We start from the raw sequence: 27,529 nt of genomic DNA on the forward strand, positions 1-27,529 counted from the left end.
GAAGGAGTGATTTTTGGATTTTGCAGCTCAGATTCTGGTGGAATTTTGGTGGGTGCTATGTCGCATTAGCAAGACCCCCCAAGCACCAATACAGTGGAACCCCCCCACAAGTGACCCCATTTTGCAAACTACACCCCTCAGGGAATTCATCTAGGGGTATAGTGTACATTTCAAACCCCCAGGGGTTTCACCAATTTTGATACAAGTGGGCAGTGAAAATGAAAAATTACATTTTTTACACAAAAATGCAGTTCTGGCTCAAAATTTTTCATTTTCAGAAGGTATGAAGGAGAAAAAGCACCCCAAAATCTGTGCCCCAATTTCTCCCGAGTACGGCAATGCCTCACATGTGACCAAAAAATACCATTTGGGTGCATGGCAGGACTCAGAAGGGAAGGAGTGATTTTTGGATTTTGCAGCTCAGATTCTGGTGGAATTTTGGTGGGTGCTATGTCGCATTAGCAAGACCCCCCAAGCACCAATACAGTGGAACCCCCCCACAAGTGACCCCATTTTGCAAACTACACCCCTCAGGGAATTCATCTAGGGGTATAGTGTACATTTCAAACCCCCAGGGGTTTCACCAATTTTGATACAACTGGGCAGTGAAAATGAAAAATTACATTTTTTTACACAAAAATGCAGTTCTGGCTCAAAATTTTTCATTTTCAGAAGGTATGAAGGAGAAAAAGCACCCCAAAATCTGTGCCCCAATTTCTCCCGAGTACGGCAATGCCTCACATGTGACCAAAAAATACCAGTTGGGTGCATGGCAGGACTCAGACGGGAAGGAGTGATTTTTGGATTTTGCAGCACAGATTTTGGTGGAATGAATGGTGGGTGCTATGTTGCACCAATACAGTGGAACCCCCCCACAAGTGACCCCATTTTGCAAACTACACCCCTCAGGGAATTCATCTAGGGGTATAGTGTACATTTCAAACCCCCAGGGGTTTCACCAATTTTGATACAAGTGGGCAGTGAAAATGAAAAATTACATTTTTTTACACAAAAATGCAGTTCTGGCTCAAAATTTTTCATTTTCAGAAGGTATGAAGGAGAAAAAGCACCCCAAAATATGTGCCCCAATTTCTCCCGAGTACGGCAATGCCTCACATGTGACCAAAAAATACCAGTTGGGTGCATGGCAGGACTCAGAAGGGAAGGAGTGATTTTTGGATTTTGCAGCTCAGATTCTGGTGGAATTTTGGTGGGTGCTATGTCGCATTAGCAAGACCCCCCAAGCACCAATACAGTGGAACCCCCCCACAAGTGACCCCATTTTGCAAACTACACCCCTCAGGGAATTCATCTAGGGGTATAGTGTACATTTCAAACCCCCAGGGGTTTCACCAATTTTGATACAAGTGGGCAGTGAAAATGAAAAATTACATTTTTTACACAAAAATGCAGTTCTGGCTCAAAATTTTTCATTTTCAGAAGGTATGAAGGAGAAAAAGCACCCTAAAATCTGTGCCCCAATTTCTCCCGAGTACGGCAATGCCTCACATGTGACCAAAAAATACCATTTGGGTGCATGGCAGGACTCAGAAGGGAAGGAGTGATTTTTGGATTTTGCAGCTCAAATTCTGGTGGAATTTTGGTGGGTGCTATGTCGCATTAGCAAGACCCCCCAAGCACCAATACAGTGGAACCCCCCCACAAGTGACCCCATTTTGCAAACTACACCCCTCAGGGAATTCATCTAGGGGTATAGTGTACATTTCAAACCCCCAGGGGTTTCACCAATTTTGATACAAGTGGGCAGTGAAAATGAAAAATTACATTTTTTTACACAAAAATGCAGTTCTGGCTCAAAATTTTTCATTTTCAGAAGGAATGAAGGAGACAAAGCACCCCAAAATCTGTGCCCCAATTTCTCCCGAGTACGGCAATGCCTCATGTGTGACCAAAAAGTGGCAGGACTCAGAAGGGAAGGAGTGATATTTGGATTTTGCAGCACAAATTCTGGTGGAATGATGGTGGGTGCTATGTCGCATTAGCAAGACCCCCAAAGCACCAATACAGTGGAACCCCCCCACAAGTGACCCCATTTTGCAAACTACACCCCTCAGGGAATTCATCTAGGGGTATAGTGTACATTTCAAACCCCCAGGGGTTTCACCAATTTTGATACAAGTGGGCAGTGAAAATGAAAAATTACATTTTTTTAAACAAAAATGCAGTTCTGGCTCAAAATTTTTCATTTTCAGAAGGAATGAAGGAGACAAAGCACCCCAAAATCTGTGCCCCAATTTCTCCCGAGTACGGCAATGCCTCATGTGTGACCAAAAAGTGGCAGGACTCAGAAGGGAAGGAGTGATATTTGGATTTTGCAGCACAAATTCTGGTGGAATGATGGTGGGTGCTATGTCGCATTAGCAAGACCCCCAAAGCACCAATACAGTGGAACCCCCCCACAAGTGACCCCATTTTGCAAACTACACCCCTCAGGGAATTCATCTAGGGGTATAGTGTACATTTCAAACCCCCAGGGGTTTCACCAATTTTGATACAAGTGGGCAGTGAAAATGAAAAATTACATTTTTTTAAACAAAAATGCAGTTCTGGCTCAAAATTTTTCATTTTCAGAAGGTATGAAGGAGAAAAAGCACCCCAAAATCTGTGCCCCAATTTCTCCCGAGTACGGCAATGCCTCACATGTGACCAAAAAATACCATTTGGGTGCATGGCAGGACTCAGAAGGGAAGGAGTGATTTTTGGATTTTGCGGCTCAGATTCTGGTGGAATGAATGGTGGGTGCTATGTGGCATTAGCAAGACCCCCGAAGCACGGTGAAATTATGAACCTAAAAATCCATAGATGTGTGGTATATTTTAAAACACTCCTTTATACATAGGCCGGGTTTGTCGGGGCAAGTGTCACACTGGAAAATAGTTTGCTTTCTTATTCCCTTTTTATAGCAAACTTTGCACCTTTTTTGTGTCCTGCCCTTTTTTCCAGTGGAGGGGATTTCATCAGGAAAATGCTGCCCTGGTACAATACGGGGGCCAGTACTAGAAGTACTGGGGCCCTCTGCCTGCTGGTTCCCAAATATTAGGCCCTTTATGACTTCCTCTTGAAAGTGCATAAATGTCCCCCTCTGGCCGGTAGAACGGAATAGCACGTAAGCATTATACAGTGCCATCTGGATGATATACACGGCCAGCTTCTTGTACCAGATTTTTGTTTTCCGCAGGGCACTGTACGGCTTCAGTACCTGATCTGAAAGATCCACTCCGCCCATGTACCTATTGTAATCCAGGATACAATTAGGTTTTGAGGTGTGGGTACTGGTACCTCGTACAGGGACGGAGGTGGTACTGTCTCCGTGAATTGTTGTCAGTATAAGGACATCCCTCTTGTCCTTATATTTGACCAACAACATATTTTCGGTGCATAGTCCCCTGCTTTCACCCCTTCTCATTACTTGGGCAATGTGCGTTTTTGGGAGGCCTCTTTGGTTCTTGCGCACAGTACCGCAAGCTGCTGTACCTCTTGAACCAAGGGCCTTAAACAGGGGGATGCTGGTGTAAAAGTTATCCACATATAGGTGATAACCTTTATCCAGGAAGGGGTGCACTAAATCCCAGACAATTTTTCCACTAACACCTACGAGGGAGGGGGGGCATTCTGGCGGTTCAATTCTTGAATCCTTCCCTTCATATACCCTAAACCTGTGAGTGTACCCTGAGGTGCTTTCACACAGCTTATACATTTTTATGCCATACCTTGCCCTCTTACTGGGAAGGTACTGGCGGAATTTAACCCTTCCTTTAAAATGTATAAGGGACTCGTCTATGCAAATGAATTTATCTGGGATGTACATGTCTTCAAATTTGGCACTGAAATGATCAATGACCGGCCTGACTTTGAATAGCTGGTCAAAGGTGGGATCATCTCTGGGTGGGCACTGTGCATTATCGTTGTAATGCAAAAATTTAAGGATCGTCTCAAATCGAGCCCGGGGCATGGCCATACGGTAAAATGGGGTGCTGTACAGAACATCTGTACTCCAATATTGCCTAATTTCTGGCTTTTTTACTATGCCCATATGAAACACCAGACCCCAAAACGTCATCATCTCTACTGCATCTACAGGGGTCCACCTAGCAAATGATGACGTGGGGTTTTGAGCAATAAACTGCTGGGCATATAAATTAGTTTGGTCCACCATTAAATTTATAAAATCATCAGAGAAAAATAATTTGAAAAAGTCAATTTCTCTGAGACCTGTGGAATCAAATTGGATTCCTGGCATGGCCAAAAACTCAGGAACCTGGGGCTCAAAATTGTCTGGTGGTGGGGTCCATACGAGATCAATTATTGGGGGGGGGTCTCAGCTGCTCTACGGGGGCGTCTTTGAGGGGGACCCTCATCACCAGAGGAGGAAGAGGAGCTTAAGGCGAATCCTTCAAATTCCCCGCTTGCATCACTGGCTGTGTCAGAGTCAGAAGCAAGCATGGCATATGCCTCCTCCGCTGAATAAATTCTTCTGGATGACTGGGATGACATTTGGGATGACATTTGGGATGCCATTTTTATTTTTGTGTTACTGGTAGTGAAATGTTTCAACACGTGTATAGTGTAGGGGGGGGTACAAACTTTATTTCAACCCGGGGGGTATGTAGTGTGTAGTGTGTATGTAGTGCAGAAAAAAAAAATACTTTATACAAAAAAAAAATTGAAGGGGTTAAAAAAAAAAATTGAAGGGGTTAAAAAAAAAAAATTGAAGGGGTTAAAAAAAAAAAAAAAAAGGTCCTGCGCCAAAAATTGAGCACAGATGTTGGTCAGTAACGTCCGTCACTGAACAGCGCTCAAAGGCAACAGGAATTTGATAAAAAAAAAAAAAAAATAGATCAACCCTGTGCCGAAAAAGATGATCAGTGATGTACGTCACTGATCAGCGCACAGCGGCCACAGGACACCCACAAAATCACAGTGTGTGTAAAAAAAAAATTAAAAAAAGACCCCACAGCACACACAAAAAAAAAAAAGGTGATCAGTGATGCGACACTGATTACCAGTGAGGGGCAGCAGGTGCACAACCTTTGGTGCAACTGACAGTGCAACTGGCAGGTATATATAAAAAAAAAAAAACCTCTGCACCCCCAAAAAGTTGCTGATCACCTCAGATATAGTGATCAGCACAAAAGGCGGGGGCAGCAGACACAAAATTTAGCACTCTCTATCACTCTCTGTCACTATCTCTCTCTATCTCTCACTATCTAACACTCTATGACACTGCAGCGGCAGCAGTGACAGGTATATATATATATAAAAAAAAACCTGCGCCCCCAAAAAGTTGCTGATCACTTAATTTATACTGATCAGCACAAAAGGGGGGGCAGCAGTCAGTTATATAAAAAATATATAGCACAATCTGTCACTATCTCTATCTCTCTCTCTCTATCTCTCTCTATCTCTCTCTATCTCTCTATCTATAACTATCACACTGCAGCAGCACAAAATATAGCACTCTCTGTCACTAGGCCTCTATCTCTCTCTCTCTATCTCTCTCTATCTCTCTCTCTATAACTATATCACACTGCAGCAGCACAAAATATAGCACTCTCTGACACTATCTCTCTCTATCTCTCTCTATCTAACTAACGCTATTACACTGCAGCAGCACAAGTTCACAACACAGGAAGTCACAAGTAACAGGATCCAGGAAGCATCCAGCACACTACAAGCAGTGATGAAGCAGGCAAGATATTTGCAAGGATCAGGTAAGTATTTTGCAAGGTTCTGGTCAGTATATCGCGGCAGCCAGGCACGGTGACCGCACTGCACGCAATTCCAGACCGGAATGGCGTCTGCAGTGCAGTCACCGTTCGTTTAAACCCCCCTCCATGGCTGTGATTGGTCCGTCGGTCCGACGGACCAATCACGGCCTTTGGGGGCGGGCGGGGTGAGGTGGGGTGACACCAGTGTCACCCTTACACCCCGCGGTGATTGGTGCTGTACTTTACAGCACCAATCACCTCCGATCGCGTGTCACCGGCGAACGTTATTCGCCGGTGACACAGAAAACGCTGTAATTGGCTGTTCACACTGAACAGCCAATCACAGCGATCGCCGACGGGGGGGGCGGCATCGCAGCCTTCCCTGGGCATGCACGGACATGTCTGCTGTCAGGGACAGCAGACATGTTGAAACTGTCACCGCGTCTATAGACGCGGTGACAGTTAAATGCCATGACGTACATTTACGCCATGTGTCGGGAAGTACTTCCCGACCATGACGTAAATGTACGTCAATTGTCGGGAAGGGGTTAAAGTTAGTTTTCCTGAAGTGTTTTAGATGGCCCATTATAAAGCTGTTTCAGAAAGCTAATTTCAAGTGAAACCTTGTTATGTTTGCTGTTACCCAGATGTTCTATTACTTTGGTGTTTGATACTAAACCCACATTTTTTGTCAATACTAGGTCCCATAAGGCCGCTACAATTTGGTTCCTCTACTGTTTGAGTGATATACTGTTCCTTCACTAAGTTAATAAATCCCCCACTTTTAGTTTAGCAACTAGGTCCTTAAATTTAAAAAAGCAGGGCATGCAAAGCATTTAAACAAGATGGGACACCCAAATAATTTGCTACATATAAAGAATGTAATAAGAAGTGTAAATATATAAGATCAAGATGGCTAAATTAGAGACCAAACGGAAAATTGCTGCAGAAAGCAAATCTAATCCCCAAAAATTCTATAGTTCTATAAACGGGAAACATTTAAGGAAAATATTGTCCCACTAAAAAATAAGCAGGGTACTCTGGTAATAGAAGGAAAAGAGAAAGCGTAATTATTCAATACATTTTTTGCTTCGGTATTTACAAGGGAAGAATCTTCAGAGGATCTCTCACAGATTAAATGCCCAGTTCTTGATTGCTCCTAAACTGTATGTTTGAGTGAGGAAATAGTCAGAAATAGAACCTAAATAGTAACAAATCTCCTGGCCTAAAAGATATGATTTCTGTCATAGCACTACCATTATATCTGATATTTGAGGAATTAATAAACTTGTGGACGGTACCAAGGGACTGGCGCATAGCTAATGCATACCTATATGGAAGAAAGGTAGCAAAACTAACCCTAAATAATTATAGACAGGTCAGCCTTACATCCATTGTGGGGAAAATATATTTTTTTTTATTGAGTTTTTATTTATTCCGAAAAGTACACATAAACATCAATACAAATCACAAACATTTTCTTTTTCATTACATTACATACATAGAATACCGCATATACCCACCCACATAAAAACATTCACTTTAGCCATGACCCTCAGGACCCATATACTGTCTCTTACTAATTCTGACCTCTTGGTATATATATATATGGGGAAAATATTAGAAGGAATAGTATCCAAAATTTCTTAGAACAGGAGAAGGTGATAAGTAAGGCTCAGCATGTATTCGTCAAAGATAGATCATATCAGACTAATTTAATTAGCTTCTATGAGGAAGTCAGTAGACAGGGAAATCTGTTGATGTAATACTGCTTGATTTCCATAAAGCTTTTGACACAGTGCCTCATGAAAGGTTTCTAATAAAACTAGGTAATTTAGGGTTAGGAGATAAAATTTGTGAATGTATAACCGTTTGCACAATCGAGGACAGAGATTGGTGGTAAATTGCATACATTCCAGCTGGGTAAGGACCAAAGTGGAGTCCCACAAGGTTCAATATTGGGACCCGCCTTGTTTAATATATTCATTAATGATATAGGAAGTGACATAGTGAGTAAAATTGCAATTTTGGAACAGGTACAGAGAATGGTGAGCAAGCTAGTAAAAGGTCTTGAATCACTAGAATACAAAGATAGGTTAACAAGGCTGAATATGTATTTATTGGAGAAATGGAGGTTGAGAGGTGATATGATTAGCATGTTCAAATATAGGATTGGGAATCATAGGGAACTGGAACATGATTTGTTCATTAACCGGTCTATACTTAGAGAGTCAAAGAGATAGTGTATGACAAAAAGTACTCAGTGTGTAACCTCTATAACATAATAGGATTTGAATCATCGTATATTATATTTTTGGGTAAATGGAAATTATTTTGCAAAGTGGATACTATGATGTCCCATTCAGAAATGATGTATATCTGAAACGATAACCACCCGTTCTCACAGATATCTGTGATAGGGGCAGTATGACAAGAAGCAAAAATAGTGCAAATTATCTTCAATAAAGGTAAGTTTAATAATCGTCCACACTTACAATAGGCAGACGATATAGCATAAAAGATAGTCCCGCAAGGCAAACAGCAAGGTCGGGTGGAATTGTCAGGCTTAGTCACAGGTGGTAGCCTTCCTCGGGGGGGACAGTCCTTTAAAACACTCATCGTGTTTTGTATATTCCTTTATCAGGAGTGTATTCAGACACAGGAAAGAAGAAGACGGAGTGTCAGGGCCTACATTTGCTGACAGTGGAACCCCTCTGCCCTTAGACCAGGGGTAGACAAGTCAATTTTAATGGAGTCCGGATATTTTGATCAAGGTCCACAAGGTCCGACTCAGCGTTCTCAGTCCTGCACTGCGCTGGTGTGCGGCGGTCTAATGCCTAGATTCGCCTATGGCTACTATAGTGCCGCAGCAGTAAATCTAGATTATTTTTTTATATACAGTATTCATTTTATAATCTCCCAGAGAGAAATGGTAAACAGATAGGGCATGGCTCATCTTTGCAGGCGATGGCGACGCCAGCCGCCATCCCCCGCCAGCCGCCATCTGTATAGCGAGAAGGACACGCGCACGCATGAGAAGCGCGCGCTTCCAGCGCTTCCCCCGGGTGACCGACGGCTTGTCGGCGGTCACCCGGGGTCCCCGCTGCCTGCCCGCACTCCCCCCTAACCCTGTCCGTCTCCCTGAAGCGGAGACGGACAGGGTTCCCATTGCCCCGCCGATGGAGATTTAGACGCATGCGTGTCTCAGTCAGATGGCGAGCCGGGCTGCTGGCGGATCGCCAGCGGTGCCGTTCTGGCGATTCGCCAGTAAAGAAGAGCCCGGCCCCATCTGTAGGTAGGAGATTAATGGAGGGAGCACTTGGAGGGTACCTACTATTGAGAGAGAGGAACAGGAACCCACATAAGGTAGATGACCACAGCAGGGTTGAGATCAGGCACAGTTTCTGCCTCCTGTTGTGTGCTTGATGTGCAGCAGGCATGATGGCCGCCGCTGCAGTATATGGGCTGAAGAGGGAGATTCAGCCCTGCCGGCTGAAGTCTCAGGGAGTGTGAGGGCACCAGCTGGTATCCCGAATATTGTCCCCGCAGTCACTGTGTCCCAGGATCACGGGCAGAGAGGAGGGCGATCCCCGGCGGCCGAACCGGAGCGTCCAGCGGGTCCGGCACGCTGGGGGGGGCTGCAGATATCGAGGCCCCGGCCTCAGGAGTACTTGAGGCCGCAACCCGCAGGAGTGATCTATGCGCTGCCCGGCTCTGCAGCTTTCCAGCACAGGTGGCGGGGTGCCGGGACCAAGGTGAGGACACACTGTGGGGGTGAGCATGGTGTAGGGGAAAGTCAGGAACTGGGTGGCCAGCACTCAGAAGCAGGAGTCCCGGGAAAGTGCGTCTTCTCTCCTCCGCCACTAGGCCACGTGATCTAATCTATATTCTAGAGACGGTCCGGTTCCCTGTCCTTTGTGGTCCCTGAGATGGACCGTGGTCCGCCAGTTGCCTACCGCTGAGATAGACAGCAGCTAGCCTGGGGCCTGGCAGAGATTTTCAGGTGCTTTGCTTAGCACTCAGGTCTATACTTAGGACACACTGGCATGTCCTGAGGCTCGAGGAAAATAAATTCTTCACCCTTAGAGCAGTAAAATTCTAGAGCTCATTGCCGGTGGGGATGGTTACATCAACTACTGTTAATGAATTTAAATCAAAACTGGATCCATTTTTGGCCACTAAGGGAATCCTATAGATATGACTTGCTCAAGTCAGTAGTTACAAATCAAATGGACTAACTTCTATTTTCAACCTTAGTTATTATGTTACTATGAGTAGGGGATCAGTGGATACACAATTGCATATTATTTTGGCATAAAAATGGGGACGGGCCAAAATTACGTGATTTAGCACGAATCAACCATCCCAAACTTCCATTTTCAATAGCAGCTACGGTGAGGTGTGGGAGGTTGCAGGAGGCTTGCATACCTTTAAGGGGTGCAAAAATAATTTTTATAACCCTTCTGGCTGATCCAGGGGAATAGGCAGGTTTGGTGCAATAGTAATCCTGAGGAATAAACCCAGATAATAATAATAACATTTATTTATAGAACACATTACTATTTGGTGCAAAATGGTAATGCATCAAGACATTGTGATAACATATAGACAAATAGGTAAGAATATCCTGCTCAGAAGCTTACAGTCAAAAGCATATAATATAAAATGCAATGGTTCACAGTCTGAATCACACAGTATATAGAAAGGTGAGTGGATAAAGATGAAGGACCTAGCGATCAAAGCATACTTGCCTACTGTTTTGTAATGGTTCCGATGTTGGGAGATACAAGCTCCACAACCTCCGAGGGGAGAAGTCACAGCCAATAACCCTTGACCCGCCCAGGACCTTTCTGGTTGGCAGGATCGCATGCAATATTTTGCATTCAGTCCTTCTGCATGTGATATATTGCATGCAATCTGACTCCCTGCTGCCGGGAGGCTGTCCCAATTGGAGACTGGACCAGCAGGCAGGTCTGATCTCCGATCCAATGCGCACAGGACCACACATCGGATTGCATCAAATGTCAAACACATCCGATTTGGCCACTTTTTCCCCGATTTCTTGGCCCGATCTGTCGGAATTGAGGGAAAGTGGCTAAATCGGTCAGTGTATGGTAATCTTAAGAAGTGTAGGTCCAATGCCACAGGCTGAGACATACTGGGCTTCACAGTCTATCTGGGTTCAGATAGCATGTACGTATCACATCTGCAAAGATGGGACAAAAAATAAAGAAAGGTAGAGTTGAAGATAGATTGGAGAAATATGAGAGGAGATGATAGAGAGAGACACACACAGAGAGGCAAATGGAGACATGGGGGAAGGTAAGGGGCAGCGAATGAGGGAGGAAAGGGGAGAGAGATGTAAGATGGTTGGGGCAGGGCAGCGGGGGACACTGAGGCTGTGTCTATGCTGCCTAGCGAATAGGTCTAAATATTGGCCCAATATCTCTGGCACCCAAACCAGAGTTTTATCTCCCATATTTCCCTGCATTGTTTGTTGTAAACTCTCACAATCAGGGCTTCTCTACCATGTTGTTAATGTCTACTATAAAGAGATGCTAATAATAATAATTGAGCTGAGATAGATCCTTGGCAAGTTTCTTGTGAGCGATCGATAGACGTGCATCTGTGTGAGATTCTTTTATGTTTGTGTTTTGTACCATACTCTGCGTACTAAGATTGTAGCTTGAGTCATTTTCCAGCTGCTTTTCTGTGTTTATAGGAACGTCGTCCCCCGGATAATCCTTAACACACAGGCCACCAAGGCTGCTTTATATAATAGACTCGGCACTAATTGGCTCTGAAAGATTAAGGGAAGGCGCACGGCATCCTAATAAATATGCTACAGGTCTGCGGGTTCCAGAGATATTGAAAACTAATGTAATAAATTCTCTGGTGCTTTTGTTACTACTAGACCCTTTGAAATAATTCCTTCACAAAGCTAACGTGTCAGTGTGATCAATGACCAACTGCCTCCTGAACGCTTGTATATTAACACTTCTGTGCCCATTCTGTTGTATCAGAATGCAAAAAACTCTGATATATGCAGTATACATTGCAACCTTTGTGGTGTATGATTAGATATATGGAAAATGAAGTCCCTTTGGCAGAGGGATTTTCATTTGCAAGAGCTAGGTGACCCTTGATTTGATGTAATAGAGCCGACTATCAATCTTAACAGAACAGTGGCTTGACACGTGAACAGACCTGAGGACTATGGGAAATATGAAACAACAGTCAGGAATTTGTCAGAAAGACTTCTAAAACTCAGTCCAGCGATTTGTGTATTTCTGCACTACACTGCAAATACACACTCAGGGGCAGATTTATTAAGCTCTGTGAAGTGATAAAGTGTCTGGTTTTTATCACCGGCCAATCAGCTCCTAACTGTGAAGTTCCAGGCTTGGTTTGAAAAATATGGGGTGTGCCAGTGCTGGCTGAATAATTATTGATCAGACAGTACTACAATAAATAATATTTATTAACTCTACTTAAGATAATTGTAAAAATCAATATAATAAATGAAGAAAATATACAACAGAATACATAAAATTTTTAAATTAAGAATGGGGGATCGTGTCACCTCTAGTGGTATAAAATTGCAGGTTCTTAAAAGTCAAATGTCACAGAATATTCCATTATATTGAATGAGAAAGATTTCATATTACCAATTGTTAATTGCTCCACTGATGATAGCTGAACATTGAAAGATGTTGGCAACAAGTCTCCAGTAATGGATATAGTTGGATTGATGTTGAATGAATGTTTTATGGTGACAAGAGCTGATAGTATCCTGATTGCGACCACTGGCTTTGTGGTGAGTCTCTTTAGGGATCTGGCTAGGTCTCCCAATGGTGGATGAAACTTGTTCCAGATTCAGGTGGTGCTCTAGCTTTCAGGAAATTGAACAGGACATCAGTGGATGCAAGGTCCAAGTATAAATGCTCAACGCGTTTCCCCGGATCAGTATGCTTCCGGCTTCCTCAGGTAGGAGCTGATTGGCTGGTGATAAAAACCAGACACTTTAACACTTCACTGAGCTTAATAAATCTGCCCCTCTGTGGCCACTTTATTCAGTTCATCTGCTTCTTCATACAAACATTTAATAAGCCAATCATGTGCCGCCAATCTACACACAAAGGAAACAGACCCAGTCAATAGGTTCAGCTGTTCAGACCAAGAAATGTAATCTAATTTACAATGACTGTGGAATTATTGTTGGTGGCAGGATTGAGTATCTCAGAAATTGTTTATGGTTTAGGATTTTCACATATAACAAGAGGCGTAAGGTCATTACAGTCGCCCAGAGGTAAGTTGGAGTTAAACAAGAAAAGAAGATGGTAGGGCAGCGCACACAGTAATGGAAATTCAATGAATAAAAAATAGAAAGATTGGATCATCTTTAACATTAATTTAATAAGACCACAATAAAATAAGTTAAAAATGCATTGCACAATGAGATATAAATTGCACCCTAAATTGTATAGAAGTAATCGGAGAGTCCATTCCTATCGTACCCCTAAGAATGTGTGAAACATAAATAAGTAATAGTTACCACCCTTAATAGGGTATTTGTGTCCACCAGATATCCGTGTGGTCTGCCCAAAGCTGGGAAATATCACCAAAATCCACCGGATTGGATTGGCACTTTGATCTGCAGATGGGCTTGCAAGTGTGCTTTTGTCCAACCTGATTATAGGCGGTAGTTGGTACCAAGTTATTTGGTGAAGTCCGTTTATTGTAGGTCCCAAGGGGTTGTTTCGGACAGATCCGGAGTGTATAGGCAATTTAGTGGGTATTCATGCAGCTCACTGACGCGTTTCGCTAATTTAGGTAGCTTATTAAATATTAGCAGAGACCCAAGAAAGGGTTGTGTCCTGAAGATGTAGGGCTTGTAGTGGTTGTATGAGAAGAGTATGGTTAACAGTGTTAAAAAGCAGCAAACGGATCTAGAAAAATAAGAACTGAGTAATGGGCTTTAGGCTTAGCAGTGACCAGATCATTCACTACTTTGGTCAGTGCTGTCTCTGTGGAGTGTTGGGAACAAAAGCCTGACTGAAGTAGGTCCAATAAATTGTGTGAGTTAAGAAAGTGTGTGAGGTAAATGTAGGCAAGTCTCTCAAGTAGTTTGGCGGGACATGAACGCTGAGAGATGGGACGGTAGTTTTTCTTTTTTCAAATTAGAGTAATCACTGCGTATTTGTACAAAGAAGGAAAGATACCAGTAGAGAGAAATATTCCAGAGGTTAAGGTTGGGTTGAGTACAGGAGACAGAGCTGTACTTATTTGTGATGGTATAAGATGAAGATGAGGTAGGGAATTATTTATTTATTACTGTACCAGTTATTTATATAACGCACACATATTCTGCAGCGCTTCAAGGAGAATTGTTGAACATTCACATCAGTCCCTGCCCCAGTGGAGCTTACAATCTATATTTGCTACCACATGAACATGCACACACAGTCATTCTAGGTTTAATTTTGTTGGGAGCCAATTAACCTACAGGGAGAATATACAAACTCTGCACAGTTAGGGCCATGGTGGGAATCAAACCCATAACCTCATTGCTGTGAGGCAGTAATGCTAACCATTACAGCATCCATTCTGCCCTGAGTGGGTCACTGAGGAGGAGCATACCATTTTATCTTTTACTAATTTTACGAAGATTTTACCAATCTTGTCCTTGAAGTAGGAAGCAAGATCTTCCGCACTGATAGTGGCTGGTGTCTTGGGTGAGGGAGGGTTGAAAAGTGAAAAGAGTCACTTAGTAGTAGAAGTTTGAGCAGAGATGTGTGTTTGTAAATATGTTTATTTAGCTTTGTCCATTGCATTATGAAAAAAGTGGTAGATCGGTTTATATGTGAGGAAGTCCGACTACGAGAACTGCACTATTTATGTTGAACTTTATGTGACAGCTTTTGTAGGTGTCTTGTTAATTGCATGAGTTCAATGGTTGGCATCTAGGCCTACGTGGAATGTGATGGGTAGCTGGAACCACATCCTCAAGGGTTATTTTAAGAGTCTGGTTTAGGTGTGATACAGCCATTTCAGGAGTAGTGAAAGCAGAAATAGGTGAGAGCAGTTGTTGAGAGCGAAAGGTTCTTGAAAATTAATTGCATTATTATTTCTGCGGGTTTGAGGTAGATCGGGGGACTTCAGTGACATTGAGTTTGAATAAATGGAGGTGAGCATACAGGTGATAAGGTTGTTATATGAGAGGGGCAAAGGGGTGGTAGTGATTTCAAAAACTGAGAATAGTTTTGTGAATACAAGATTAAGGCAGTGGCCCTCCCGATGAGTAGAAGAGTCAATACATTCGGTCTGATTTAGACCTGATTGCACAGGCACAAATTTGCACGGCCAGCATGCCGCCCCACTAGTGTGAATTTCCACCTATCTAATCAATGAGCTCGCTGAGCAAATGTATGTGGTCTGCTACACATCCATTCAAATCTAAGAGAATATGTCCAAAACCCATGGTAACATGATCACCATCAAATGATTTTTACACTGGCCACAACTCATACAAACACAAGACTTACTCGGCAGCTGCGCTGAAAACAGGCTTATCTGACGTCACACACCCTACCCCAAAACATTTGGGAACACCTGTGTTTTCCTTGACACTCCCAGCATTTTTTCCCCAGCAGGCCTAGCATTTTTCTTAGCACTCCAACTAAACGGCTGGTTTCCACCCCCAGACGCTACTTCCTGTCAGTCCCCTTGCAAATTTAAAGCCATGCAAACAGGTCTAAATCAGGCCCATTGCTAGAGGCCAAGAGAGGAGGTAATAAACCTGCATTCCAACAGGGGAATGCATAAGCGCATCCCTGCACACAAGCACATTGCATTTGGAGTGGATGGGCTAGAGCACCAGAAGACACCAGCGCATTCCACTCTCATTAAGAACAGGGACTGGGGTTACAGTGAGCTCACGCTCACCCAAAGTAGACAGCTGAAGATTGGAAAAATGTTGTCTAGTCTGATAAATCAAAATTTTTGCTGCCATGTTCAGACGGTAGTATTATAACGTCACTTAAACAACATGATTCAATGATCCATCCTGCCATGCGAAAACATTTCAGGGTGTGGATGTGAAATAATGTTGGGAATTTTTTTGGGCTAAATATTAACCTTTTTTTTTTTTAATTCAATGACCATTTAGAGTATTGTTGCTGATATGTATATCTCTTTATGGATAAAACCTACTTCAACTGACAACGTCTAACATGACAGTGTGCCATGTCACAGAGCACGCATAATCTGATGCCGGTTCCATGAACATCGCAATGAGTTTAGTGTATTCAGTGGTCACAGTCACTAGATCTATATTTAATAAATACCTTTGGGATGGAACAAGAGATTCTAAGCATGAAGTGCAACAAACAAATCAGCAGCAACTACATAATACTATAATGTCAACATGAACCACAGTCGCTAAAGCATGACTCCAATATATTGTTGAATTCATGCCATAAACATTCAGGCTGTTTTGTGAGGCAAAGTGGCATTCTATACAATCCTAATTACTGAGTGTGTGCATGTTTATTCATGTGTATCAGTGTTTTCAGGAGATGATCTTGACAAAGGGGGTTATTCAGAGCCCCCCACTATAGTGTAATCCCCATCCTGGGCAACTCTGCAAAATGCTTTAGAAAATATCGCCGATCATCATACAGCTGCAAATCCATTCACAACTCACTCAGCAGCTAATGAATTTTCCACTGACCGAGGCCAGGGAGAGTTGAGTTTTTCCTGACTCTCCCTGACTCTCCCTGAAAACAGACGGATACCACCCAGATCTATATTGCAGTGTACAAAAATGCAGTCAGTATTTTCCCTGCACATAAACAAAAATAACACACATATCTAATTCTCTCTGCACATTTGAGAAGGAATTTGCCTCTAAGAGTCAACCAGAATAAGGCCCTATGTGAGATAAATTTACTAAAGCTTCTAAGAATAGAAAGAGGTAAGGCTGGCCAGAGAAACGAATCTGATTGTGTCATCATTGCTTTTTTACATCCTAGAAAATGATAAACTGGTTGCTCTGGGCAAAATCAATTCTTTTACTTTTTAGAAACTTTAGTAAATTTACCCCTGTGAGTGCAAACCATGGATAAATATTTATGTAGGCCTACAGATTTGCACAGCATATATATTTATCAATAGTTTGCACTCACTGGGGGAAATTTATTTTATTAATAGAGTTAATATACTGTATATTCCATGAGTGTCAGCCTGTATGCTTAGAGACATGGGTGATGGATAATGTGCCCTCAGTCTGGTACTGACTCCAGGTGTGATATACGTAGGTGGGAATGTGTGCCCTCAGGCAAAGGGCTGTACTTAAACTGTCGTTGGCTGCGCATTTCGGAGCACTAGTCATGAAACCCCTCTTCTTCCTATGGCTAGTGTAGAACCGCAGAAATGTCATGTCTGATATGTTCCTAAAGGGAATTTTAAGCGTACATTTTTATTATAAGACAGTTTACTGCATACCTGTATGTAGGGACAGTGATACTAGTTATTGGATAATTGATTGTGTGAAGTGATTGTAATGCTGGGTACACACCAGGAGGACAAGGTTCCGATCACATCAATCTAGATCCAATTCCAACCGATTGGATGTAGATTGTGTGGTGATTGGGCCCTTTTCTGTCCTGTTGTGATCCGATTCCGAACGGATGCGCGGCCCCGCGGGTCGGTCGGTCGTTAATCAGATCCTACCTGCAGAAGGTAGGATCTGGAAATGACCATACAGCCGGGTGCGGGTCACGTTCGGATCGGAACCGCTCGCGGTGCACATCGTGAGCGGGTCGTGTGTTCCGTGTGATCATGAGCGGGTCTGACGAGACACTGACGACCCACTCACAATGTGCATCGTGAGCGGATCGTCCTGGTGTGAACGGCACATAAGACTGATTACTGGATGACTGTATACATGTAGATATAGCTATACTGGTAGTTGGAAAAACGATGTGTTTTGGGACAGTGTTGCTAGTTACTGTATGCACTGTATGTGTGTTGTGATCATTGTACTGGTTATACTGGTTACTGCAGTGGTTACCTAACTCTGGAGTAGATTTATGAAGCAGTGATACGGGAGGAGAAGTGATACAGTGCCTGGTAATTTATCACCGGCCAATCAGCTCCTATTTAAACCCAGCCTGTAACTTAACAGTCAGGAGCTGATTGGCTGGTGATAAAGTACCAGGCACTTTATCACTTCTCCTCCCTTATCACTGCTTCATAAATCTACCTCTCTGTGCCATGGCACCCTGGGGTGTCTTGGGGGACTTGCAGGGGTGTCCTGGATTGGAGGTCCATGACCAATTCAAATGATTTATGACCAATATCAAATTGTGGACAAACAGAAGTTAATCATGTCTACCACATAACTGACCCTAAGGATGAGATATAACTATAATTTACCTAATTTAATATTTTTTTCTTCCGATTTGCTTGGCCTATGGGTACTATGAAATAAATTTTGATCCTCGGGGGCACCGTGATTTTAAACGTTTGAGAACCACTGGGTTTTTGGATAACTGTAGGCATTTAGAGACAGGGCGATTGGTTACTGCAGCCGTTATCAAACTGTGGGTCTGACCCCAAAGTTGGTCCTGACCTTCTAAGCATGGGGTCGCAACTCCATGTTGCTGACCATCAGGCTGATGACTTTTCTAATCTCAGTCAGTGATTCAAGGAGTCTGAAAAATCTGTTGAATTGTCTGTTATTTAAGACTCCTCCCATCATTCTGTACCTCCACAATGCTGCCATGTTTGTGCTGTCTGCTGACTAAACATGTGATGACCTTCTGCAGTAACTTTCTGGGATCTCGTAATTATTTTTGTCTGATGGGGTCCCAGAGCAAAATAGTTTGAGGACCCCTGGGTTACTGGATAGCTATATGTATGTAGGGATTGCTAGTCTGTTTACTGGATAACCATTTAGGGACCGTTAGACTGTTTGCTGCATAATTATACAGTATATGTAGGATCGGTGATACTGGTTACCAGGGGCGGATTGGGAATTAAAACCAGCCCGGGAAAAATCTTGAAGCAGCCCTAAGAGGGGGGGGGGGGGGGGGAGTGTTGTTGCGCGCCGGAGGCGCGCCCGAATTTTTAGGGGGTGTGGCCTATCAATATGGGGGTGTGGCCTATTCCAACAAGGCCACGCCCAATTTTTGCCACTGTGAGGGCATGGCTAGTGGCTCTCTTAGCTGCTGGCTATGTCCCCAGCCCCTCAGGCTGCAGAATAGGCGCATGCGTACAGCGTTTATTCTACAGCCTGTGGGGCTGGGGAGATAGAGATGGGGGGGGGGGGTGACAGGGGGTCTCCCAACACAGTAGAGTGGCAGGGTGGAAGAGGATGCAGGGAGGGAGGGGGGGATGGAGGGTGCCGTAGAATGCTGGGAGGGGAGATGCAGAGTGGCTGAGAACGAAGGGAGTGAGGACTTACACAGGGTGGCACAGGACGCAGAGTGTGAGGGGGCATTGTGGCACAGGATGCAGGGTAGGAGGGGGGATGCAGAGTGGCAGGGGATGCAGGGAGGGGAGTCACAAAGTGGTGGAGGAGACAGTGATGCCCATTATAGATATGCCATACACCGTGATGCCCATTATACATATGCCACACATCCTGATGCCATTATACATATGCCGCACACCGTGATGCCCATTATACATATGCCGCACACCCTGATGCCCATTATAGATATGCCGCACACCCTGATGCCATTATACATATGCCGCACACCCTGATGCCATTATACATATGCCGCACACCGTGATGCCCATTATACATATGCCGCACACCGTGATGCCCATTATACATATGCCGCACACCGTGATGCCCATTATACATATGCCTCACACCGTGATGCCCATTATACATATGCCTCACACCGTGATGCCCATTATACATATGCCGCACACCCTGATGCCATTATACATATGCCACACACCGTGATGCCCATTATACATATGCCACACACCGTGATGCCCATTACACATATGCCTCACACCGTGATGCCCATTATACATATGCCGCACACCCTGATGCCATTATACATATGCTGCACACCGTGATGCCCATTATACTTGTGCCGCACACCGTGATGCCCATTATACATATGCCACACACCGTGATACTCCATTATACATATGCCGCACACCGTGATGCTCCATTATACATATGCCACACACCGTGATGCCATTATACATATGTCACACACCGTGATGCCCATTATACATATGCCGCACACCGTGATGCCCATTATACATATGCCACACACCGTGATGCTCCATTATACATATGCCCCACACCGTGATGCTCCATTATACATATGCCACACACCGTGATGCCCATTATACATATGCCGCACACCGTGATGCCCATTATACATATGCCGCACACCGTGATGCTCCATTATACATATGTCACACACCGTGATGCCCATTATACATATGCCACACACCGTGATGCCATTATACATATGCCACACACCGTGATGCTCCATTATACATATGTCACACACCGTGATGCCCATTATACATATGCCACACACCGTGATGCCATTATACATATGCCCCACACCTTGATGCCCATTATACATATGCCACACACCGTGATGCCCATTATACATATGCCACACACCGTGATGCCCATTATACATATGCCCCACACCGTGATGTCCATTATACATATGCCCCACACCGTGATGTCCATTATACATATGCCCACACCGTGATGTCCATTATACATATGCCCCACACCGTGATGTCCATTATACATATGCCACACACCGTGATGTCCATTATACATATGCCGCACACCGTGATGTCCATTATACATATGCCCCACACCGTGATGTCCATTATACATATGCCCCACACCGTGATGTCCATTATACATATGCCACACACCGTGATGTCCATTATACATATGCCACACACCGTGATGTCCATTATACATATGCCCCACACCGTGATGTCCATTATACATATGCCCCACACCGTGATGTCCATTATACATATGCCTCACAGTATGAACCTCTCTCTCACACTTTAGTTACCTTAAAATCAAGCTGGCTAGCACTTCATCTACTTCTTCCTTTCATTAGATGTGTGCTCCCGTGTAGCTCCGCCCCTTCCACTCGTGTAGCCCCGCCCCTCAACTCCGTGTTGCTCCGCCCCCTTTCCAGTCCCTGCTGTCATGACTGATGACACATGAAAGTGGGTTGGAAGCCAGGGAGAGAGCTCTGTGCTGCCGGCGCTGCTGCCTCTAATGTAGTGTGACAGTGTACTGGCAGCCGGCAGCTACAGAGTCTGAGGACAGAAGCGGCCGGGGATGTACAGCAGGGAGAGAGCCTCCCTGCGCAACCATCCTCACAGTGAGTGCTTGCCACACACAGAACCGCGGGAGCAGCTGCGTGCGGTCGCACATGCGCACCAGCACTCCCGCGGCCATTTTTATTTCTGTAATAGCCGAGGCTGCCCGCAGCCATATTTGTTTGGGGCACAGTGCTGCGGCCACGGCCGCCCGTTAACCGCAGAGATGGCGGTCTGCGGCCCCGCCAATGGGGTGAGCGGCCTTTTAGTGACTATTAGGGGCCGGCCCACCGGGAAATGGCCCGGTTTCCCGGTGGTCCAATCCGCCCCTGCTGGTTACTGAGAAAATATTGATGCTGCGTAACTGCAATTGTGTGGGGATCGTTAAACTGTGTACTAAATAAGTGTATGATAGTAGGATAGGGCGGAGTGAAAAAGTTGAAATTGAGATTTTCAAAATTGGCTAGTGTGGAAAAGTTGTGACATGACCTGAATAAGAAATGTGCAAAAGCATTAGATTTGTTTATTACAGCATAATGCTCTTTAACGTATTTAACTATTAATACATTGGCTAATCTTTTGCATAATTATATGCTATGATGCAGTCCAATCATGTTCCCAGCATTGGGGATGCAAAACAGTTTTTCAGACCAATTCATGTTTAAAATAAACTGCCACAATTAAAGACAATAAACAGAAGTGTTTAAAATACTGCACCTAAATAACAGAGCGTAATGCATTGTTTACTGAACTTACTGTAGCATTCAGTAAAGAGTTGGACATTAGAAGACACAGAGGTGCACTATTCTATTAAGGGCAAACAAAAGGGATTTACCCTGATTTTTTGCCCCAAGTCTTTTTTCTTGGTTACTTCAATTACAGAGCATCCTCTCCAAAAAATAAATAAATAACACTTTAGGGTGAAAACACATTCTTCACAATAGTGACCATGAAAAACAGGTTAGTTATCAGGGATTTTTTTTTTATCCTGCCAAAGTCAGTAACGCTGCACTAGGAAAAGCTCCTATTCTTTATTAATATGCTAAAGTATATTAATGAACCACTCTAAGACGTCCTGATATAATTTTGACTAGATCGGAGCTTCTTTATACGTTTTGTAATTTTCATCTAAAAAGTGAAACCTTTGAGGAGTCTCTAATGGGCATTATAAGGATTATATAAGGAGAATAGAATGCATGTTGGGGGGTTCTCTGATTGGCATGTGGGGAAACTTTTGGCCTAGATGTGGGAAAGATCAGAGAAAGTTTAGGAACCCCTGAATTAGTGGATAACTATATATGTAGTTCAGTGTTTTTCAACCAGTGTGCCGTGGCACACTAGTGTGCCTTGAGCTGTTCTCAAGTGTGCCCCCACATCTAGAGATGCCCAAACCCATTTACAGCCACCACCAGTTCAACTGTTATTTATTGGTCTCTTCTTTTCATGTAAAGGGCCAATGTATTTTATTTTTGTTACCTGTGGGGATCAGTGTGATTGTTTTTAATGTGGGGGCCAACAGGTTTGTTTTTTTCCTGTGGTGGCCAATGTGTTTTGCCCAGTGGGGATCTTAGGGTGTGCCTTGGCAATTTTAAAGTCCTTTTTAGTGTGCCACAAGGTAAAAAGGTTGAAAATCACTGATGTAGTTACTGTATAACTGTTTGTGTGTATTGATCGTGTGATGGGATACCTATAAGTGTTTAGGGATCATTTTTCTGGATACTCGATAACTGCTTGTGTATAGGGAATTGTTAGATGTCTTACTTCTGTGTGTAGGGATTATTAGAATTGTTAGCAGATGCTGGAAGTCCTAGTTCCAGTACGGAAACCTTAAAGATAAAGTGGAGAAAGATAACATACCAGCCAATCATGTAACAAAGCTTGTCCTGGTCTGGGCACCCTTCCCACTGGCTGGAACACATCCGGCCTCATTGCTGCTACAGAAACATCTGTCTGTGAATCAGAGCACAGCGCACTCAGCCAGGTGATATTACAGGTTGTATGAGCAAGAAGTAACATGTGGGACCTGTGTACAACACCACTAACACAGGGTCAACAATCCTGTAAGTGGGAGGTTTGGATTAATGTTTTAGGTATTGTGATCAGGAAACTGCAACACAAATAAAGTTTCAGCAATCAAACAGCAAATTTTAAATGTCAGAATATGTTCAAGTTAATAAAGGCCCATTTATGTTAGAGCAAATCTGCGTCCAAACATAAGTGACTAATACAGTATAATAACATATATCTTAAATTAAAAGAGACTTGCAGATACTGGTCAAGCTATTTTTACTGAGACCAAAAAACAATAATTTACTGTCCACTCTTTACTAACAACCTACATTGTTATATGCCGCGGAGGAATAACAGTGCTACTGTACTTGTTTTTGCCCTTTGTTATCAGGATTTTCTGAGTCCAATTAATGCTCCCTATTTTCTTCTCATTCCTGCTAAACAAAGACCTTAGCGGCATGTCCAGCTCCCCACTCCTGTGTGTATTCTGCCCCCTGGATGCCGCAGTATGGGGGCAGGAATTTAGAAAATGAATGAGAGTCAGAAATAAAATGTGCATTGTAGCCACAGTGAAGTGATTGTAAGCTGTCTACCCCAGTGCTGCATATTGTGATGTCCAAGTGACTGCAGATTAGTCTGTACAGCAGAGGTTAGACCAGGTCCCTGTTTGCCAAATAACAGCTCTGGCTACATAAAGAACAGGCATACTAATTATTCTGGGAGATTGTTTAATAGTTCTTGTGACCGGATCTCATTCCATGAATTATGGGAAATATAAAACATACAAATTGCAAATGATTAATATTATCAAATGTTAATGTGATGGAGATATAATTAGTCCTACGAATGTGCCGGGGCATGCGCAATTCTGTCAACAGCAAGGGCTTATCTGGGTTGCAATGTACACAGGGAATGGGATCATTTGGTCTACAGCATGTTGGTCGAAAAGCATTAGGTCGACTTCGGGAAAGGTCTACATGGTTCAAGGTCGACATGGGTGAAGGTTTCACTCGTTTTTTTTACCAGAATGTGGACACAGTTGACATGGTCACAGTTTAAAGTGCACCGCACCCCCCCGCATCGCTCGCTGCGCTCGCAATGCTTCGGGCACGGTGCCTCGCTGCGCTCATCACACTGTTTTATTCTCCCACCATGCCCTAGTAGATGAAATACCACCTGTTGGCACATGTCAGCTCAAAATATTGTGAAAAACCCCATGTCAACCTTTTTAATGCTTGTGTCGACCCAATGACCTGTCGACCTAAAGCCATGTCGTCCTATCCCCATGTCGACCTAATAGTGTTGATCCAATGCTTGTCGACCATCATGCTGTAGACGAAATGACTGTATCCCGTATACAGAAAGATGCATTCGGCGTACAACTAATGCAAATCTATGTACGCAATTCCATTACAGCTGACATATTTAAGGTGTCACAAAGTTCTGATTGCAATACTTACAGAGTGTATCTGTCTCTGTAATGTTTCATTTTAATATTGGTGCTTTATAATGTCACTGTGAATCCCAATGTATTATACTGTATGAGCAATGATGTTCACATTTAAAGATGGACACATGGAAAGCATTGGGTGCAAGTGCTATATAAATAAGTGCGTAATGTTTTCCCTCTGCAACGCATCTCAGTGTTTACCGCTGGGAGACGCAGATCTAGATTTCATTTTCATTTCAATTGGCATTTCTGGCGGGGGTGTGGCTAGCAGTCGGGGATGCGCCGTGTTAGTGACTGTGTCTGATAATCTGTTGCAGCTGGTGGGTGTCTCAGTAGAATGCCCATCAGCTGCAGAGTTAGCATAAAGAAGCAATAGCACCTGCAACTGTGTCTGCCTCTCACTCACCCCATGAATGCTCATGCCCATGTTGGAGTAGCTTTTCCCAAGTACCGTTATAAAGTATTCATATTAGTGTATGCACCCCTGTATATATATAGGGGCATATGTATCCTGAAATGCATAACATTATATATAATTATAATACTTATGCTTCTCAATGATCGTTGTAAAGATGACAAATTGTTTTTACAGAATTAGATAAACTTGTTCTAACGTCAGAATTAATTTTATGGTCCGAAAACCAGAAAATTAATATTAAACAATTGACACTTCACAGCAAGTGACACTTGACCTTTGCTATAATTTGCCTGTGGAAATGTTGCCAAAATGTTTTGGGTCATACACTATTTCCATTCCTTTGTCTCCTGGGAATTACAGACTGCATGTTTCAGAAGCAGCTTGTAAACTGTAATTAAGACATTAACTCCTTCATTTCTGTTTTTGTGAGCTTCAAAGCATTACAGTTTTCACAGTAATTACCAACTTATTAAAAAAAGAGAAAAAAGAGGAATTCTTCGAAAATAAAATTGATTCAATGAAGAAATCACACGAGAGTCATATACACGCTTTGAGCTGCTTTATTCATGGAATGTTAATGAGTTTCTTTCTCCATGTGAATGAATGAATTGGTTCCTTTGTTATTGAAAGGTATTTACTATCTGCTCTTGTAGCGCTTGGCCCAGTTGCCTCATTTTATTTCCCAACCTGGAATTACGTCATCTGATTATGCCAACTGAGCCATCTGGAATAGTGGTGGGCACGGATATATCTGCATAATGAGACATCATTTGCCAATGGACACTGTTTGCTGTGGGAACTGTGCAAGCATTCCTAGGGTATTGCTGAACCCCACACTTGGGGAAATTTATTCGGGTCAGTGGCGGAAAGCTGTGGTTACAGTGAAATAGGTTTAATCTCATAGAGAGACAAAACACTTCCTGTGTAGAGCGGAGTTTTATTTCCATTCATGTTTGACCAGGGAACGCACAGGCTTATAGCGGCATACATTAATTAATGTGTGGGAGCTGCAACATTCCTCGCTATGAATATCATCCAATAGAACAGTGGCCAAATGTTGCTGAAATATATATCCTGGCGTGTTATTAAATGAGGCTTTTCTGCAGAAAACATATCTAGAAGGAACGGTAATTAAACACTGAGTGAAAAATTAGAGTTGGCATATAGGTGAGAGGTGAAAATATATGAATGAATGGAATATCATAGTATTACAGTTCATATCCGGTCTTTAGGATGACGGTAATAAGATTGACACGTCAGTAAGTAGAACACTATTGGTTGTCATGGTAAAAAGGCCGAAATGACACTCCGAGAACCTTTAAAAAAAGCTGCATGTCAACCTTTCCACATGTCAACCATTTTCACGTCGTCCTTTTGCTGGTGATCTTTGTTCTCATGTGTTGTGCAAGTCGACCTTTTGGGGTCGAAGTAGACACTGTTGACTTTTTGTTGAGATGAACATAATGCAGTGGATGATTGGATTGTACATATTGTACTGTGTCACAACCATTCCATACAGTCTCCTCCCCCTTCCATGGCTGCATTTTAATAAGAAACCAACTAGTGGGACTTCAGCAGTTTCTGGAAAAAGTCTTATCTGACATCACAAAAATGAAAGTATTATGTCACTTTATTAGGCAAATATTAGCATTGTTAAAGTAGTTAGAGATAGAATTAACAACCAAATTAATTGATACGTTAATTTAATTTTTTAAATATTAATACATTTTCATTTGTGATTGTCATTTTTAAAGTTAAATTTGGCTTCTGACTTGTGAACTGTGTTGTGTTTTTTAGGCGACAGAGTGGAGTTCCGATGAAGAGACGCGCAAATCCTGTCAGAGTAAAGGGAAAACCGAGGTAAGATCATTCAGCAAAATCCTTGTCACCTATCGGATATCTTTTCACCTCTTGCAGCATCGATGCTAGCATTGTTTATTGCTGCCCCTATATGTAGAGAAATGGCACCACATACCCCGCCAGGCCTTTGCAGCTCTTAATAACTATCTTAATTATGGCTGCAGAAGAGTTAAATATCCAGTATCAATATCAGATGGACTCGCTGAAAGCCACATGGAAAATGTACTGGTGGGAGAGATATCATTTCAGGTTTCTTAGCAGCGGCATTGTGACTCTGTTATATTGTTTCTGTGTGGATGCATCAGCTTCTCCCAAGCTGGGAACAGCAAGTTTCTGGATGGGAGCCACTTCGGCTCAGCTCCGAGAGTTAATTGCATACAAGAGCAACTGTTGCATAAAACACTTTAATAATCATGTTGCTGTGGTAAAGGGTCCCTGTTGAGAGTACCTGCAAAGTGTAACCGGTCATCTAAAACACTGCTAATTCCGCCTATTCTGATGTAACTCTTTGCTACTCAGTGGTCTGTAAATAACTCAAATGTCCGAATGGCACCCCATACATCTTTCATAGGGAGAGGAAATATTCCTATTTTTCTGTGATTTGATTTCAGTGGGCACATGCCCTGACTGGGTGAAACAATAAACACCAGGGATATTGATTCGCACCCCATAACACAATATTACAATAGAGACTGGTTATGGGAGCTATGCAGCCCCACCTAG

At 43.2% G+C, this 27,529-nt stretch overlaps 1 protein-coding gene across 4 annotated transcripts in view; it reads left to right on the plus strand.

Annotated features, from left to right (window-relative positions):
• SEMA5B (semaphorin 5B) overlaps nucleotides 1–27,529 on the plus strand; it is a 422,878-nt gene that overhangs the window by 239,343 nt on the left and 156,006 nt on the right. For all 4 annotated transcript variants that reach the window (XM_083153606.1, XM_083153603.1, XM_083153604.1 and 1 more), the window contains one exon: nucleotides 26,744–26,806. In XM_083153606.1, the coding sequence (XP_083009732.1) occupies nucleotides 26,744–26,806 (63 nt within the window). The remainder of the gene's footprint in view (nucleotides 1–26,743; nucleotides 26,807–27,529) is intronic.

This window comes from Crinia signifera, chromosome 7 (genome assembly GCF_055691185.1).
Source record: "Crinia signifera chromosome 7, ASM5569118v1, whole genome shotgun sequence".
NCBI classification, from domain to species: domain Eukaryota; kingdom Metazoa; phylum Chordata; class Amphibia; order Anura; family Myobatrachidae; genus Crinia; species Crinia signifera.